Raw genomic sequence first — 19,925 nt, 5'->3', positions numbered from 1 at the left:
AAATAATAAGTTCCAAAGTTATTTAAGTTATTCATTTGTGGGAATAGTATATTCTTAATGATAAACATACTTGAAAAATCAGAACAGTAATAAGTAAAATTTTATGACTGACTAATATATTTTTAACATCCTGATCTTGCATCTTTTGCATAAAGTTTTGTGGAGGATACAACTTCTGACCTAATGTCAATTCAGGTCCCAGAGATAGCTTAAATACATGTATGTGCCACAACATTTTCAGGGTGGTTTAGAAGTATCTGTAACACTCTGGTTTTCTCTCTATACTGATATATTTTTAACTTTCTGATCTTATACTTTTGCATAATGTTTTTTGGAAGAATCCAACTCCTGACAATGTTAATTCAGGTCCCAGAGATAGCTTAAGTACATATATGTACCACATTTTCAGAGGAGTTTAGAAGCATCTGTAACATTCTGGTTTTCTCTCTGTATTCCATACTTTAAAATATTGTAAGATCATTGATGTTAATCCAACAAATATATTTTTGATCCATTCTTGTACACAGGTACCAACTCATATCCATTGGAAGGAAAGAAATCCATAAAATTTGGCTCTCTTCTGGGGGTGGTTAACATGATGCATGTAATAAGATGACAAAAAAAAATTGCAGGGCTTCAGAAAGGGAGCTCAGCCACCTGAAGAAGCAGTAAGGGAGACTTTATAATGGAGAAGAGCATGTAAGATAACCCTTAAAAACTAGGCTGTTGACAGAGTGAGAGTGGGGAAGATGTTTGGGGCCACAGGAAAGGACTTTCATGAACCTAAGAGCAGACTAGGAAACCCAATGTATATTCAAGCAATAGAGCCATTCTTTTTTATTTTTGAAAGATTTAATTATGTGTATGTCTATGATGGGGAGTGGTATGGGCAAGTGAGTACAGGTCCCCACAGAGTCCAGAAGAGAGCATTGGATCCTCTTGTGCTATAGTTACAGATGGTTGAAAGCCACCCAGTGTGGGTGCTGGGTACCAAACTTGGTCCTCTGCAAGAGTAGTATGCATTCTTAACCACTGAGCCATCTTTCTAGCCCCACAATGGAGACATTCTTGTGACAAGAGTAGACTCAAGTCTGGGATTATAGAAGGAGAAGCCTGGGAGATCATTTGGGGCTATAGTGTGTAATATTCTGGCCCCACACTAGGGAAATTGTGTTTAGTTTAGTAGGTTTTGGAAAGGTCTTGTAGGCCTTTGAGCAGGACTAGAATACTTTCTCCAGACCCCTGGAGAATTTCATCTGTTTGGTTTTGGACAGTGGAAGAGGGGGTCCTGTCAGGATTCAGGTAAGAGGTAGAAAGAGTCTAACTTTGGAGCTGGTTCGGAGGGAGAATTTAAGCCTGCTGAACAGATATTGGACACAGTGGAGCAATTCCCAAGGAAAGCACTAGGAGGGAACCAGAGCTCAGATTTAGAGTGCCCATCAAAGCAATTGTCATTTCCTGGAAAAGTCAGGTGACACTTTGCTTCTAAGGTGAACAGCCTGTGAATTTATTTCAAAGAGTACCTCAGTCCTCCTTAACCCCTCCTTTCCTTGCCTCTCCAATGAAAAGGAAGTAGACCTCTTTTAGCATTTCAGATATACATGAATATGGTATTCATATGAACCCACCAACCCAGTGCCCATAGTCCAGATTCACACCTTTACATCATTGCCATTACACCCAGTAAATTTCAAACTCTTGAGCCCCTTCTGCCCCTCCACTTCCTATCCCCCTGTCCCTTTTCTCAGTTCTTCCCTTTACCCATCTTTTCTCCTTTCTTCTGTCCTTTCCTCTTTTGCTTCTCCTAATTCTCTCTACCCCTTTCCTTAGGGGGAAGAAATAAATTATTGCAGTTACAAATGCATCCTCCTATGTGCTGCTTAATGATTCTATACCCTTTTCAAAGCTAATCTTGTATATATCCTTCCTGTGCATTTTCACTTTACTACTTTATGTATGACTCTATAATAACCATTGATTTTGTTCCACACATGGTATCATTTGTGCTTTCAGATCCATTCCATCCGTGTTAAGGAATATACTTTTTTTTTTTTTTTAAAGACAAATGGCTGGTGTGTAGCTCTGGCTGGCCTCAAACTCACAGTCCTCCTGCCTCAGTCTTCTGACAACTGGAATTACAAGCCTACACCACTACAACCTGCCTATTTAGCACTATTTTGTAATAACATTGTTTTCTGTCTTTGTTCGAGTATATCAATGACATCTGTGTTGAAGATGAAATGAGTGTTGATCAACTGTCCTTTGCAATTTTTTTTTAATTTTTAAAAATCTCAGAAACTTTAGTTTTGGAAATGTTATAGTAGAGGGTTAGTAAATAGTTCTAGAATTCAAACAGACTGTGTTTCCATTCCTGGCTCTAGAATTCTTGTCATGGTTTATCATAGAACAATTATGTGACTTAAGCATAAATCTACCACTAAGCTACATCCCTAGCCCTCATCATCCTTTCATGATTAGTGAAATAAATTATCTGAGTTGTTTCTGCGTGTGGAACAGTGTACATACACATTTAGTAAATACTGTGGGTTAAATATCTCTCTTTAGATTAAATCTTAAAAAGTTATTTTGAAAATTTAAGAAAGCTTGATTAGCAATTATTTTGTTGAGAGTCTAGTGAGGCTCAGAAGTATTTACTTTGATCTCTTGGATAAATGACTAATTAAAATGGCCATATGTAAATGATGTTTACCTGTGAGTCCCTGTGCTATCTGCTCTAGTCAATCCCTTCTCATGAGTAAATACATCACCAAAGCTGTGGAAACTCAGTGTCCCCTGGAGGCCAGATAAGATCTCTCAGCACCTGCATAACCTGTTAAGCAATTACATAATTGAGTTTCATGCTTTTAATTCAGGAAAAATTGTAATTACTTATGTAGAAAAAAATGATTTGGGTACATCATTAAAATACAAGGTGGCTTAATATTCCTTTCTCCCAAGTGATGTCTCTTTCCACATGGGAGAACTCTGACACAGAAGAGAAGCTTACTGATGTCATTCAGAACAGGTCCAGTCCTGCCCCACACAGATCTTATTCCACCAGGAAGACATATTCCCTAAGTGATGGATTGTTTTCTTATATTTCCTGAATATTTGTTTGCTGGCTTTTGTGAATATATGCTCATTTCTTTTAATTGCTACATGAATAAAATCCCTTCCTTAAACTAAAATATAACTTGTAACAGTGCCTGTGTATCTCTCTAAACTTAAAAATACTTCACTGTGTCCAGAAGGAAGGATTTTAAAGAAGAAGTAGTTGAATCTGTGTGCCAGGGACTCTCATCCACTGCCATTGCTTCTCAGTCACTGTGTTAATCGATCGTTTGCATATAGAAGGGAATTTAATTTCACCATATGCTTTCATACTCAGTTTTTCTTTTAATCCATACTGCCCTTACAGAAGTCAGATTCCTTTAGATTTGGATGGTCTCTTTAAAAAAATAAGCAGAAAATAAACCAAACTTTGAAGTGTCAAATAAAAACTACCCCTGTCCTACTACCTCTATATAATCCTGACATTGAGGTGTATGGCCTTTAATATTTAAAATATTGACAAGCAGGGCTAGCATGTAACTCAATGGTAGAGTACTTTCTTGGCACACACAAGGCTCTGAGTTTGACCCACAGTACCCACACACACAAATTGACAAGCATGTGTTATATTGTTGTATATGAACCTTCTTTTTCCTACTTGTCACAATATTAATTTCCTTTAATACTAACACATGTTCTATTTCATTTCAAATGACTTTACACAGTCCCCTGTCCATTCTTCTTTTGGTTGCCTATTGGAACGTTTAAATTTATTCTTTTTCCTTCACTAAGCAAGTTTCAGAGAGCATCTGTTCAAGTTTTTCAAATATTCATGATATTTTCTTGGAATGAATTCCTAGATATAGAATTATCAGGTCAAAGGTATCTTTCAGGTTTTTGGTATGCATTACCAGATCTCACTCTGGAAGGGTCATGGAGTTAGCAATAATGGATGAAAAATATCACTTTCTGAAACTAAATCATCAGCTCCTTTTTTGAAACCAATTTGAGAGGTGATAATGATATACGATTTTTTTGTTCATTTGACCTTATTAGAATTGTGGTCAACCATTTTTCCTATATTTGTTAACCATCTGTATTTCTTCTTTTATAATTTACCAGTTTGTGCTCTTTTTTCATTTTTCTATTTGTTTTTTCTTACTGATCTATAAGAACTTTTAAAATACAAATTGAGCAATTTTAAGAATACTACTCAGTGAAATTGATAGAACAGTTTATCTGCTGTTAGATCTGAAATATGGAGATGTCAACACCACTCATTCTGTAGACAGTATATGCACTGCCATTAAAGTCCAAATCTATCTCCTGGTGCTGGGAAGGCAGAGAAGTGGGGAGCTCACTTGTTAGTATTGCTTAGGCTTCAAACCACTGAGAACAATGAAACACTCTCCATTTTCTCTTCATGAGCCCCAAAGGCATCTCTAATGTGAAGAGAGCCTTAGTAGCATACAGGCTTAAGCCTGTGCATAGTCTATTCATGAGCATAATCCAAAGGTCCCTGAAAAAACTGTTGTTTCAGAGGGTGAGCTGCAGTCTGCAGAACCCATTTGTCCCAAAGTGAGATGTGCAAAGCAGCTTCTTCTTATAACTGTGCTCTGGGCTTTTGTTCCTTTGCAGCTATGAGGTAGTGTCCTCACTAATAGATAAGTTCTTTCAAATTGGGGATTCCTCAGAAATACACATTTCTGGAACATCTGCAAAGTATATATCTTAAGAATGTATTACAGAGCTTGGGAGATGGCTCAGTCAGTAAAAAAAAAAAAAAGACCTGAGTTCCATCTCCAGATCCCATGTGAAAATAAACTGAGCATGATAAAGCTGTACTTGTAATCCCAGTGCTAGAGAGGCAGAGATGGTTGGATCCCTGGGGCTGCTGCCCTGCCATCTAGCCTACTTGGCACACTCCAGGCCACTGAGAGACCTTGTCAAAAAATCAGGAGGCAGAGGCAAGAGGATCTCTTTGAGATGGAGGCAGGTCTGGTCTAAATAGTAAGTTCCAGACTAGCCAGGGCTACTTGGAGACTTTGCCTCGAAAGAAAGAAAGGAAAGTAAGAAAGGAAGGAAGAAAGGAAGGAAGGAAGGAGGGGGAAGAAAGAAAGAAGGAAGGAGGGAGGGAGGGAAAGAGGGAAGAAGGGAGGGAGGGAGGGAGGGAGGAAGGAAGGAAGGAAGGAAGGAAGGAAGGAAGGAAGGAAGGAAGGAAGGAAGGAAGGAAAGAAACAGGGGCTAGAGAGATGGTTTAGTGGTTTAGAGCGCTGGCTGCTCTTTCAGAGTACCTGGGTTCAGCTCCTAGCGCCTACATTGCCTGCTAACGACCATCTGTAACTCCAGTTCCAGTTCCAGGTGGTCTGATGCCCTATTATGACTTCCATGGGCACTGCACTGCACACACATGGTATACTTACATACATTCAAGCAAAACACCCATACACATAAAATAAAAATAAATTAAAAAAATTGAAGGAAGACAGTGCTTAAGAAATGACCCAGGGTTGTCTTCTGGATTCTACATGTGTGCACACACACCTGCACCTGCTCACATCTACCTGTAAACATATCCAGGTGTGCACACATACACACAATGTATTAGATGTTTTTCCTTTCTCGGCGGAAGTTTTTGTTTTTTTGTTTTTTTAAGTAGAAATCCCATGACTGGTTCTTGTCCAAGGGCTGACTTGTGTCTCTGTCCATTTATTAGCATTCCCTGTTTTTCAGGGGCATATATTGTTGATTCTTTCACAGATGATACACTGGGCAAATACACTGTTGTCTGTTGCCTCCATGATCCAATAGCATCAAGCTACCTATTTCCATGTTGCAATTTGACCATCCACCAAAATCTTCAGAAATATAAAATACTCATCTTTGAGAAATTATCTATAGAATTCTCTTCAAAGATTAATCCTTTTATGAACATTTCTATCAGAAAACTAAAAACTCCTGGAGATGAATATTTAGTAGTGAAGAAAAATGAGATAAACTATGCAAAATAAACCAACAATGTCATATGTCCACCACAATATGACTGTCACCATGGAAAAGAGGGCCTCACACAGTGGCAATGGTGTTATTTTTATCAAGCACACAGGGACTTATTAGACATTTGTTCGTAATATTATTACATTTTATTCTGTGGTCTTTTGAAGCCCAATTCAAACTAAGCTCAAGTCATTTCTTATATGAATTTGACACATAGCACATCAATTGTGTGTCATCTGTGAAAGTGTCCATCTAAATGATCAACAGGGAGACCAGTTCTCCAAAGCAGAGTTCATTTGGGACACGAAGATTTGTAGTCCTAATACACCTGCTGTGGTAGACATAGGTGCACCAAAAGGGGTTGGGGCAAAGGGAAACTTTCAAAGAGAAGTGTTTGGGAAAAAGGAGGCATCTACTTAACTACCTTGAAACAAAGGCCTCTGGCTATAGGAGTTTGTGTTTACCTCAGTAGTAGAGGCAGCAGTCGTTAGGCAAGTGTTCTTTGTGCAAGCAGTTTACTTGGAATACTGCAGGTGGTTTATCTGTAATACTGCAGCTTTGAGGACTTCTTTGCATAGACCCTGCTATAGGCATATGTGCAAGAGGGCTCATTTTTCATGGTCTCTTGGCTCCAGTTTGTTAATCTGACATAGTGACTCCACTTCAGTCCTGGTAACTTGCATTAGGGGAGTAAAGAAATGAAATCTAAGACACTAGTATTCCAGAACAGTGTCAGCATTCAGGGAAGGCAGGAATTATGAAGGTACTTGTTTTAAATTGCTTAGAAACCTATTAAACTTTATGATCTACAAATTCTACTGTAGGTAGTAGGAAAACTTGAACTGTCCTTTAACAATTTTGTTTTCAAAATGTGTGCTAAGACTGTTATTAATAGGTCAAGAAATTACTTATATCTATTATGTAAGATATCATAATTTAGAAAAACAGAGTTCTCCCGGAAATCCTAGATACAAGCCAAACATTTTAAAGTGTGAATTTTTAAAAAATCTTCTAAATCTTGTAGTAAAAGCTAAAATTTTCATTTTCTCAGGCTTGTATCTAGGATTTCTGGGTGCAAGCAGACAAGATCAGGATGGGTCAAAAAGCATATGGACAGGTGTTCTCTCCCTAGCAGTCTTGAGAATTGAACGCAGTAAAGATGTGGATATATGCTGCTGGGACATCATGATGACAGCCAGTGATGAGAGTTGGCCTGGGCCTAGACTTCAGGAGGACTCCATGTCTATATCCCAGTCTGTAGAAACAAGTTCTGAGCAGGTCATCCTCACAGAGTTGTCACAACTGATGTAAAATCCAGGGATGATTTATTCAAATAGAGGAAAAGGTATTACTACTCACTGGGACTGCACTACAAGATCCTGGCTATAAGGTTAACTTGACACCAAGTTTATTGGCCAAGGACTACACCTCCTCAACCCACCACCTCAAAACCAGCTCCTCCAGCTCCTGTGGGTCCAACAGCCCAAAGGAGGTCAGAAGGAAAGAGCCTTGCAAGGATATAAGAGCCAAAGGTAATGGTCTTGAAGAATCTTCTGAGCTAAAAGGTTGAGGGCTGTATCTCCCATGCTCTACTTCAGTGATTCTCCCCTCCAAGCATCTTCACCTTCTTCCATGTTAATCACAAAGAATGATTGCTCTTTTTCCCCATGTTCATGAAACAGATGCTATGATACCCATACACTCAACTACATATAGCCTGGGAAGCTTTGTCCAGTCCTGCTCTTCATATTAGCTTGTGATATCTTGGGTCTCTTTCTTGCAGGGTTTTCTTTTTTTGCCGTTGTCATCAAACAGCAAGTTAGCCACTACCATCATCGCTACCACTGAGGCTGAGCATATCATCACTTTCTAATAGAAAGTGTACACTCTAGCAATGGACAGTGTGATCAGAGATTATCTAGTAAACATCTAACTCTGTAACTACCATATTTTTTATGTCTTGGGAGCAAAGTACTAACCTGGAATTAGAAGACCTGTTAACTTAGGTTCTATTAATTGCTGTTTTTCTTCACCTTACCTCTCACAAAGGCTATGATAAAATCTGTCTCTCATCAATGCTCTTTGAAAAAAAAAAAAGCAGGGAGCAGGTGAGTTTCCCCAGCTACTCAGCAGACTTAAATGCAAGTGTAGACTGTCTTTTTCCTTAATTGAAGTCTTGTTTTTTTTTTTTTTTTTTTTTTTTTGTCTTTTTGTCTTTTTGAGGCAGAGTCTCCCTGTAGCCCCAGCTCTCCTAGAACTCACTATGTAGACAGGGCTGGCCTTGAACCCACAGAATCCACCTGCCTCTGCCTCCTGAGTGCTGGGATTAAGGGCATGCACCACCACTCTTGGTTCTCAATACATCTTTTTAAAAATTTCTTTTTATGTGTTTGTGTGTGTGCCAGCTTGCCTGTATGTGCATCACATGCATGCAGTGTCCAAGGAGGCCAGAAGAGGGCATTGGATTCCCCTGGAACTAGAGCTGCCTGATATGGGTGCTGGGAACCAAACCCAGGTCTTCTGCAAGAGCAAAAAGTGCTCTTAGCCACTGAGCCATCTCTCTAACTTCTGTTCATTGCATCTTTATCAGTCAGTTTTTCTTCCATCTTCCTATTGGGAGAAAGCAGGATTCTTGAGATACAAAAGTAAATCTTTCTTTCAGAACAGTGGTCTGAGGCTCTGAGTTTTGTGTATGTTGAAGGGAGAATAACTAGCTCAGGTAGAGAGGCAACCTCATCTCAGATGTCTACTTCACAAGTAGACCATTTGTATGGAGCATAAGAGTCAGTCTTCAAAAGTATATATTATGAATGAAAATTGTTGTATAGAATTAAAGTGTGCTAGAAGTAACCAGGTGCTATTTTTATCTTGAGGACATTTTAATTTTCGTTAATGTCAGGAAGTAAATTAAATCCTAAGTAAAGCTTAACCTAAAGTTATATTTGAAGTCTGAATCTTTGAGAGCAAGGGGAATGGGATTCCAATTTGTTTTGATTTCTTTGTGCTTTCTTTGAAACACTGTAGGCAACAGGATTATTGAAAAAAGCCCTTATAGAAGAGTGTGACCATAGGTCGGCTATTCACAGTAATGAATCATCTTGCAGCTTGCCATCTATTCTGAATGACAATAGTGGAATAAAGGAAGCAAAACCCGCTCTGCGACTCAACAGTGTTCTTACAAGGGAACAAGGTAACTATTGTTAAACAGTCTGCCCACAGAAAAAGGCGTTCAGAGTCAATGCAACATCTCTTTCTCAAGGCATACCTATATAATACCAGTAACTAGAGGATAGCTTTGGTTTAAGGCATATAATTTGTTTTATATCACTTTCTAGTTCACTCTCTATGTTCACAGCCTGACAGAAATGGGAGACCTAATTGTAGTTCTCTTAAATTTCTAGTGAAATAAATGCTCACAAGTTATGATATCTTTTTTTGCTTTTCTGAGACAGGGTTTCACTGTAACCTCAGCTGGTCTCATACTTACTATATAGACCAGGTTGGCCTCCATGTCACAGAGATCTGCCTGCTTCTGCTTCCGGAGTGCTGGGATTAAAGGCCACACTTGGCTAAGTTATGAAATTTTTTTTAATATTTTATTTAAAAAATTTTTTTTGGTCTTTTTTGAGACAGTCTCTCTGTAGCCCCAGTTGGCCAGGAACTCACTACGTAGACCAGGCTGGCCTCAAACTCACAGAGCTCCACCTGCCTGTGCCTCCAAGTACTGGGATTAAAGGCATGTACCACCACACCTGGCTTATTTTTTTTTTAATTTATTTTATGTGTATAAGTTTTGACTGCATGTATGTGCACCTGTGTGTACAATGCCTGTGGAGGTCAGAAGAGGGTGTCAGATTTCCCTGAAACTGGAGTTACAGATGGTTGTTAACTGCCATGTGGGTGCTGGGAACCAAACCCAGGTCCTCTGCAAGAGCAGCAAGTGTTCTTAACTGCTGAGTCATCTTGCTAGCCCCCAGTTATGAAATCTTAACAAAGCAACTACTTGGCAGTCCCATTTCAACAAGAAATAAACTAACAAAAACAGTAAGTAAAGAGACAGTGAAAAATAAAAGAAATGGTCATTAAAACCCCACGTTTAGGGTTGGAGATGAGCTCAGTGGTAGAGAGCTTGCCTAGCTATATGAGGCCCTAACTTCCATCTCTAGCACTAAAAATCAAATCTGTTCCATAACTTTGGAGTATGTGTTTATTGTGTTTTCAATTCTTAGAAGTTTCAAGTGGCTGCAGAGATGAGAGCAAGGAAGACAGCATGGCTACAGCAACCCCAGTCACAGGTAAAGCTACAAGTGCCTGATGTCTCAAATATAGAATATAGGCTTACTGCATAATCAGAACAGTCTAGGTGAGTTGTCGGTGGGTCCTCGCTAAGAGCCAATATATTCAACTACTGCATTGTAAATAGGAGATAGATTATAAAAACATAGCTTACAAACTATGTCAATACAACCCAAGGTGGCAAACAATTATGTCCTTTGAGCTTTTCATTGTGATGTTAAACATTCACACCTATAAGCATCCTCCATCATGCAGCCTTTCAGAACCAGTGGCCAGGTGAGGACAATCAGTTGGCTGGGGGAGTACCCAGTTAGATGACAAACAATTGGTGTTTCTGATTTTACTCTTCCTTCCTATAGTAATTAAAAGTATACCATATAAAATAAGATCAAGGAAAGTGTACTCGAAAGTTCACTATGTCTCAGTTAAAAAGTCTGTCTCACAATTTCGAATTTTTGCTAATCATGCTTCATCAAGATGTATTAAAATTTCTGCACATGTATTAGGTATGTTTATAGATGGAATCTGAATTATGTCATTACTTTTTTTAGGTTTTGAATATCAGCAGCAGCAATTAGTATTCTAAACAGAATCCTATTTGTTGTACATCTAAATTTACTAGTTCCTTATTTTGTAAAGTGGTATGCTACTTCATTATAAATTCAAAGGTTTGACTTTAAATATTTATACAAGTAAACACACCACTGCACTGAGGTACCAAGGCGTGCATCTGCATACATGGTGGTTTTGCTCTTTGTTTATAAGCAGAGAAGAATAGCTTGCTTTATGGTAATAGAATTCATGGCATGGGTGATTTTTTTTTTAACTCAAGTTTCTGTGATGAACTCTAGTTCTCAAAATGGAGTTTACAAGTAGAGTAATTATTATCTATATAGGTAGTATTTCACTCCAATGTACAGAGATTTTTCTTTAAACATTTTTCCCCAGTGATGTTCATTATGGGTTTGGGTTTTTTTTGTTTTATTTTGTTTTTTGGTTTTTGAGTTTTTAAATTTTCTTTTTGTTTTTATTTTATGTGTATGAGTGTTTTGCCTGCATGTGTGTAGTGCCCTTGGAGGCCAGAAGAAGGCATCTGATCTCCTGGAACTGGATGGTTGTTAGCTGCTATGTGGGTGCTGGGAACCAAACTTGGGTCCTTTGGAAGAATAGCCAGTGTTCGTAACCATTGAGTCATTTCTCCAGCCCCATTCATTGTGATTTTATTCTTCATTTTGAGAAAACTTTGACAGGGTCCCCACTTGACTGTTTGTTGTTGTTAATAGAAGAAACATAGATGATCCCCAAACTGAAGTTCCAAGAAGTCATTTGGTTGTTTTTTTCAAGCATTTACCTTGGAGTGTAGAAATATTAAATGGCTGCTGACTTTATTTCTGTTAATTACTCCTTATAAGCCCATGATAACAAAGTATCTTCTGCAGACTAGAGAATGACCTAGTTGTCTGTACTTAAATCTCTTCAGCGTTCTTTGTAACGTCACTTGCTGTGATAGTCTCAAAATTAATGCATATGGTATTTTTCATTGACTTTCTAAAGGAAGAGATACTTAAGTATAGGATTTCAAATCGTTTTTTCTTCATGCAGAAAGAAGTGTGATATGCTGAAATATAATCAGGGTTGTTTTCCTTTAAGATTTAAAATAAATCGTAATTCTACCAGCCTAGCCTCCATCTATCAATGGTTGACAGTTCAAAGAGAATACTGTGCTTTTTTGTATGCTAAAGTATTAGCCATTAAAAAATAACATGCGGGTCATGGAAAACTTTCCAAAACTCTTTACTTGCTAGAGCATTGCTATTCTGTCCTTGCCATCCATGCCTTAGTCCTTCTGATCCTCTGCCCTATGGCCTCCCACAAAGTTCATGCTTCAGTTCCTCAAGCACTCTTGCTGTATCTATCATCGTGCCTACTTCGGTTTCTTAAACACTTGACCATCATCCTTTCGTTAAATGTTTGTGTCTTTGGCATAATTAGAGATTTAACTTCCATAGAGTTAGAGTCTGCCTACCCTTTATAATAGCTTTGTTAAAGTTTCATGTTTGTATAGATATATGCTGGTTTTGTTTATATGGAATGCATTCCTTCTATAATATTCCAAAGAAAAGAATTTTTCTTTCCAAAGTAAGAATTTTCTTACTCTCTGCTGTTTTTCCATCCTAATGAGTCTCTGTATAAGGAAAGCATATGTACTACCTGACAGGTTGCCTTAAAGTTTAAATAAAATCAGGTGTGGTAGTACAAACCTGTAAAGCACGTGAAAGACTGAGGTAGAAAGATTCTTGCAAGCAATTCTAGGCCAGTCAGAGCTATGTAGTAAAAAGCCTTGTCTCAAAAATAAGTTTAAATGGGAACAGTCATGTGTTTGAAAGTGTCAAACACATAATAGATGCTCAATACGTGTTGTCTGTGATATACAGTAATATGATGGCGGTGCTTCCCAATAGCACTCCTGAATTAGCTCTTTCAAGAAATTGCCACTTGAGAAAACAGCTAATGATTTGAATCTGGAAAGATATTTCCCTCATCAAAAAGAATCTTGAAGAGAGTTTCCTGGTACTTTTGGACTTCTCATTAGACCCATAGGGAAAACCTTAGAGAAAAGTTACAGGCTGGCTCCTGGGATCTCACTGGGGAAGGCTGAATGTCTCTGCCTATGATTGCCAGACACCCTGAGTGACTGTGTACCCAGAGGTGAAGGTACGGCAGGCACTTGGTCTCCATGCAACAGGCCTTCCCTGATGTGCTACCTTATCATTGATGGGCAATGCAGCATTGCCCAAAATGTACTCTGTACAATGCTTCACCCAGAAAGGACTTCAGTGAATGCATACTTTGAGGCCAACCTCCTGTGCGGTCTTTCTCTTTCTATAGTATACATAATACACAGGAGCATGTTGAAACTCTCAGAAGACATTCAGAAAACTGTTTAGAAAATATGAACCTACTATTTCAACTAATGTGCCATGTATTTGAAAATGAAATCCTTAACAGCCAATAAAAATAATATTTTGTGAAGCATGCTATGGAATACACATACACATATATGTGGGACCTTTGTTAAAAAATAATAAGTCAGGGCTGGAGGGATGGCTCAGCGGTTAAGAACACTGGTTGTTCTTGCAGAAGACCCAGGTTCGAATTCCAGCACCCATGTGGCAGCTAACAACTGTCCGTAACTCCAGTTCCAGGGGATCCGACAGCCTCTTCTGTCCTCCGCGGGCATTGCATGACACGGGTGCACTCACATACATGCAGGCAATACACTCATACACATAAAAAAATAAAAATAATAAAGAAAATATTTAAAAAAATAATAAGTCTAGGATCTGGAAATATGGCTTAGTAGTTAAGAGCATTTGCTGTTCTTGCAGAGCACCAGGGTTTGATTCTCAGCACTCACATGACAGCTCACAACCACCTGTAACTCCAGCTCCAAGGTATTAAATGCCCTTTTCAGATCTCCACAGACACCAGGCACTATGTGGTGCACGTACATATTTGCAGGCAGAACACTTATGCAAATAAAATAAATCTTTTTTTGAAAAAACAAGTCTAGGGCCAGAGAGATAACTCAGTGGTTAAGAGCACTGGCTACTCTTGCAGAGGACCTGGGTTTGATTCCCAGCACCCACATTGCAGTTAACAGTCATCTGTAACTCCAGTTCCAGGGGGACCTGACCCCCTTTTCTGACCTCCGTGGGCATTGCATGACACAGGTGCACTTACACACATGCAGGCAATGCACTCATGCACATAAAATAAAAATACTAAAAGTTAATTTTTTTTCAAGACTTGTTATGTTTTGTTTTATTACTATTTAGTAAAACATTTCCACCACATTTAGTTTGCCTTGCAAAGCTACAAAATCCATCCTGTAGAAATAATCTAAACTGTACTTTGCAGGTACAGAGAGAACTTGAAATTGGGACATTGATTAGTGAATCTGAGTGCAGGTGAAGTGACCATGAAGCCCGCAGAACTGAAGCTTTCTGGCCTTCCACTGGCAAAAGGCCCTTCAAAGTCCCTACTGTCCTACTGTAGTCATGATTTCTTGGTTAACAGCTTCCATAGTTTTTTCCTTCATATTTTGTAAATGTATTCTTTATAATCATCTACAGTGATAAATGAGTAAACTTATGAATTTTCCACAAGTATGATATACATTTTTGATTCAGCAGAAGCACACAATATCTATAGCTAATTTATATTTAGACCACATTTCAATAAAACCAAAATGGGTCCTACAAGTTCCTATAAACAAATCTTCCAATGAGTTAATGCCAGTCAGTAAAATATTTTAAAAAGTAAAGGAAAACAAGTCCAATGTGAAGAACAGTTTTCTCAGTATGGTAAAATTATCTTCAGTGTTTTCTTGTGTTCCATTTTGTGGAAATTCTTTAGTAGGTGAAACTGCTTTCTAATGAGACTTGGAGTTACTCTAATCATACCACATCTAGATGTTAGGATTCTAAGCTACTGTTAAAACTGTTCCTCAGATTAGGCAAAAGGTTAGAGCAGTATCTTTGGACAGTCCAAAAAGGCTCTCCTTCAGTGTGGGTCCTTCTCTATGTTCCTATTTGCTTTGCATCCATTTTGGAAAAGAAATAGAAGAGCAAGAGATGGAGATGAAACCCAGGACAGGTATAGGAAGCTGGGGGGATGCTCTGAAGTAACATGAGAAAAGCACAGCAGCTCTCTTTGCATATTTGATGGGCTGTATGTAAAGCAGGTTGTTTACTGAACCTAATTAACTATGGAGAATAGATCACTTTCTAGCTCTTCATTTCACAAAACCCAGCTAAGAATCTTCAAGGTATGAGATTGAGAGCTGAGACCCTAAACCACAGCAGGCCCTGTAGAAGGAATTCTTGTTTCTAAAACCTGTGTCATTCCTTTAGTGCCAAGACTGATTTTCGTTCTATACTAGAACATTCTCATACCTTTATTTCTCCTTCTTACTTGTTTATGCCGCATCCTTCTTGGCAGAGGAGCTCATCTGTAAAGAGTTCACTGCTCTAAATGCATTTGCTTTCCTAGTCATCATTCTAGAAAGTTTGGGTTTGCTTTGCTAAGATTTTCATAGAGCCCCACTCCATACACACACATCCCATAACCAATGAGATTAAAGATTCCCACGTATTGAATGACCTGTTTGTTGTTTAAGCAGTCTGCATCTTTTTATTTGTCTAGTTGTTCTTACTAAAGAATCCAGGTAGAAATTAAAAATGAATACTGGCATCTATGAATTTGTGGTTTTCCATATATGATAAGCAATAAATTCTTTGCATGTTTAATATATTAGCCTATTGTTTGGGCTGAATCTTGGGATACCAGGGTTAGAAAAGATTATGCCCCTGTCCTCAGTAAGTCTCAATTATTTCTAATCTATGTAATAGTCCTATAGGACTAAATTTGAGTATTTCATCCTCCTGACAAATAAAAAATTAGAAAGATTAGGGTCTACCTCAGTCTCAGTGGGTTGGATATGGAATCAGATTCAAACTTGAGGATTTAATCATTTCATTCCGCCACCCTGACTGTTGTTTTAGCAGAAAAGCAGTTGCATTGGGACATCTGGGTCAATTAAGCATCAGTGTATATCATAGCAAAAGAAGAGCTTAGCAAAAATGCTTTTGAGAGCAGCAATAAGCATACCTTCCCTTTCTCGTCAGCTAGGCCTGGAGAAGTGAGCAGCTTGCAAAAGTTTGCAAGTGCAGGACCTACTGGAGGTAGTCCTTTTATAAAGTGTGGCAGGCCTGAGCACAACTGGGCCCTGAAACCATGTAAGGATGTGGGATATTCTGGTCCGTGTTTCCCTGGAAAGGCCAGGAAGACAGTGATACTTCCTAAGGTTATGAAAGAATATCTCACTCTGAAGTGCCTAGGTCCACAGAGTGTTGACAATTTTATTTGTATTCATACCAGATTTAGTTGTTAGCACCTAGCTTTTGTTTTAGCAATTGATACAACTTAAATTAAAATTCCAGCACCTAACCCAGTATGTGGCACATACTGGGTACTTAAATTGTTAAGTAAATGAATAAAAATAGGGACATTAAGAGTTTCCTTAAATGCTTGTTGATTCAGGCCAGAATGCTATGTCTTTCTATCATTCACTCCACTACCACTTTTCCTACCCCACGTGCCCATCCTGGCAAAACTCATCTTCTTAAGCTGCATGTGAAAAGGCCTGTTGGCTTTTATCTCGAGAGGATTAAGCCTCTAAGAATGTCCATTCAGCCTCTCATTCTTTTGGTCCAGCTGTGTTGAAAGTGGTTGCCTCACTGTGCCATTCCTTGCTGATATTTTTCAGCCAGCTGAAATACCCCAGGTCATGTACTGAGGCACCCATGGAGAATCTTGGCAGGTCAGCATCCACTTGCAGGGTGTTGCTGGTGTTCTGACCACCACCTTCCCAAACATTACTGCTTGAGTTTTACACCAAGCTGAAAAGGAGCTGGAACATACAATGACCAGGTTGTCATTGGTGACTGGATTTACCCTGGGAGAAGGCTGCAGTGACAACTTTGGGCCACCCAAGTATAATGGTGTATAGCCTCCAGTATTGCAACTTTACTGTGATTTTTTTTTTTTTTTCTTGTCTTGTCCCAGTAGTGCTTTGCTCATAAGAATTAGTAGAGACATTATCTACTGTGCCTGGGTCAGGGAACTTCTGACATTTATGAAACCAAGAGAGCCATCATTTGCTACATGATTAACCGTGATAGTCAGCACCTCTGTCTCTAGACAGAAGTCAGCCTACAGGCACATATGCCATGGAACTGTTACCTGCTGTTTGCAATAGCAAGCACTCTTTTTTTTTTTTTTTCTTGTCTTTTTGGAAAGGGTGTCCCTGTTGCCCCACCTGGGCTAGAACTCACCATGTACACCAGGCTGGCCTTGAACTCAGAGAGATCCACCTGCCTCTGCCTCTCGAGTACTGGGTTTTAAAGTACACCACCATGCCCAGCAAGCACTCCTTATTACATTTGGGGGGGAACATTTAACATGAACATGAAAGAATAAAAGGCACCTTTCTGAGGAGTGCTGTTGATTTGACATTTCTGCATACAAGGACATGAGCTAACTAAGGAGAGAGTCTGCCTTATAATGTACAGTAAAATTCCATGTGGGACTCGTATGATGAGTCAATTCAGAATTCCTGAGAGTATACCTCAACATAAAAGTTTTATAATACATCCAAGTCAGTTTTCAGGTTTTAAGTGTATGAGTGTATCGCCTGCATGCATGTAAGTGTACCTGTGTCATGTATCCCTGTAGAGGTCAGAGTAGAGCATTGAATCCCCTGGAACTGAACTTAGGATGGTTGTTAGCTGCCATGTGGGTGCTAGAAATCAACCCTGGGTCCTCTACAAGAACAACCAGTGCTTCTTAACAGCAGTTAAGAAACCGCTGAGCCATCTCTCCAGGCCCCAGTTTCCAGGTTTGAGAATTATAGACTGGGAGTCTCAAAGCTGGGAGAGCCCCTGTAGGTCAGGTTGTAAAAGGATCTTCATTTTGCACAGGTGACTCAAACTGAGAGCAAAGGTTTGGATTTAGATATTTTGATGAAATTGGGAGTCAAGGAGAGCATCATTTCTCTAGCACTGCTATAACAAAGTGTCATGAACTTAACTAGGCATGGTGATGTACACTTGTAGTCCCAGTGGCTCAGCAGGAGAATCATTTGAGCTAATGGGAGGCCACCCTGGGAAACAAAATTTCCAAAACAAAAACAAGGTGCCACCAACTTAAAATAATGGAATTTGTTTGTCACAGTTCATGATGCAATAGGCCAAAGCCAAGGTACAAGCAGGCTCATGTTCCTCTGCTGGTTCCAGGGAAGAATTCTTCTTCATGGTGTTCCCAGCCTCTGGTGGCTCTGGCTTGTGGCAGCCTCTCTTTGGTATTTGCTTCTGCTTTCACATTACCTCCTTTTCTGTGCCTGTGCCTGCTCCTCTTACCAGGAAGACATCAACCATTGAGCTTAGAGCTCACTGGACATGCAGGGAGAATACATCTAGCCCTCTATAAGAACCTACTTCCAAATAATGTCACATTCTGAGATTTGAATGGATGGAGAATTGGGGGTAGGGGAGGCACTATTCAACCCACTCACTATAGGGTGTCTGTGTTTTCTTTAAAATTTACATTTATAGCATCCAGGCTACCTCATACCCATTATTCCCATCCCTTCTGTTGGTAATAAAGATAATGTTATTATTTCTGATTCTTCCCATCCTAAGAATTATGGGGTATAAATTGGCTAAAACCATTTTTGTAAACCATTTTTGGGCTGTGGTTATGGTTCAGTGGTACAGTACCTGCTTAGTTTGCTTGAGACCTTAGTCAATCCCCACAGCACTGAAAAAAAAAATGGTAAAACCATTTTTTGTAAATCTTTTTGGTGTTGTGTTATGGTGTAGGTGTTAAGTACCTTTGTTGTTTGCTTGAAACCTTTGGGTAAAACCCCAGCACAGAAAAAAAAAAAAAAAAAAAAAAAAAATTTCTGAAAAGCTATTGGATTATACCAGTTAAATACAGCTTTTATTCAAAATCACTCAAGCTTTGAAAGTTAAAGGTCCTATGAGTTTGAGAGCTGACAATTCACCTCCCATGGTTAAACAATGATAAGTGACAAGCAGTGAGGTGGTAAGTTTTTGTAGGAAGTACAGTTACCCCTCAGTATAAAAGGGGATGGGCTCCAGGACCCCCTTGGATATCACAATCCAAGGGTGCTCATGTCCTCACATGAAATGGCTTAGTATTTGCATATAGCCTGCATAATCCTTCCACATGCTTTAAATCATCTCAGGATTACTTTTAACACATAATACTATGTAAATGCTGCATGAATGGTATGCTATTTAGGAGATAATGACAAGCAGAAAAAGGTTTGCCCATATTCAGTACTAACACATTTTTCCAAAATATTTTTAATCCATGTTTGATGTTTGGCTCTTCGGATACGGAACCCAAGGACACCAAGAGGCCGATATAGTACCCTCAGAAATGTTTCAGTTCAGCTTGGGAGCAGCCATGAAAGGTCAGTTACAAGCCTGGCATTTATTTTCAGGTTTGATTGTTGAGTTGTTCCATAAAAATTAAAACTGGAATGTAAATCTTTCTGATGCTGCCCCAGGCTACTCATGGGAGTTGGGGGTTTTCTTTCTTGTGTATCAGCGGTCTCAGAGCACAGAGACAAAGCTTAGCAGTGAACTCGCTGGTACAAGTCTGCTGATGGACTGGAGTTTAGCACCAAAGTCTGGATGTGAGACGTCTCACTGTGGATCCAAGCCTGTGCAGCCCACAATCATATAGTCTTTTGTGACCTTTGAAGTCTTAAATAAATGCATGAATTTTCTGTATTTTCTGAGTCACCTATATCTGATTTTCTTTTTCATTTTCATTTGAGCAGATTATTGGATAAATGATTTCTCAGCTTTCAGTGGTAATATTTACCTTCTGAATCAGTTTTAGAAATATTGTCTTACGCTTTTTATTTTACTTTGCAAAAGCAACTGAGTTTGCTTCACCAGCAATACATGATGAACTTGTATATA

General features: G+C 39.0%; 1 protein-coding gene across 6 annotated transcripts in view; it reads left to right on the top strand.

Moving 5' to 3' along the window:
- Positions 1 to 19,925, top strand: part of Kiz (kizuna centrosomal protein) — a 142,820-nt gene that overhangs the window by 88,305 nt on the left and 34,590 nt on the right. For 4 of the 6 annotated variants that reach the window (XM_008841298.3, XM_029567598.1, XM_008841281.3 and 1 more), the window contains 3 exons: positions 9,073 to 9,238; positions 10,278 to 10,343; positions 19,343 to 19,408. In XM_008841298.3, the coding sequence (XP_008839520.1) occupies positions 9,073 to 9,238; positions 10,278 to 10,343; positions 19,343 to 19,408 (298 nt within the window). The remainder of the gene's footprint in view (positions 1 to 9,072; positions 9,239 to 10,277; positions 10,344 to 19,342; positions 19,409 to 19,925) is intronic. The other 2 variants (XM_029567604.1, XM_008841289.2) reach the window with 1 other exon arrangement.

The sequence above is a fragment of the Nannospalax galili genome, unplaced genomic scaffold (genome assembly GCF_000622305.1).
Source record: "Nannospalax galili isolate Female #2095 unplaced genomic scaffold, S.galili_v1.0 scaffold510, whole genome shotgun sequence".
Classification (NCBI taxonomy): Eukaryota; Metazoa; Chordata; class Mammalia; order Rodentia; family Spalacidae; genus Nannospalax; species Nannospalax galili.
Note: the sequence above shows the minus strand (reverse complement) of the source record. Positions and strands in the feature narration are given on the sequence as shown.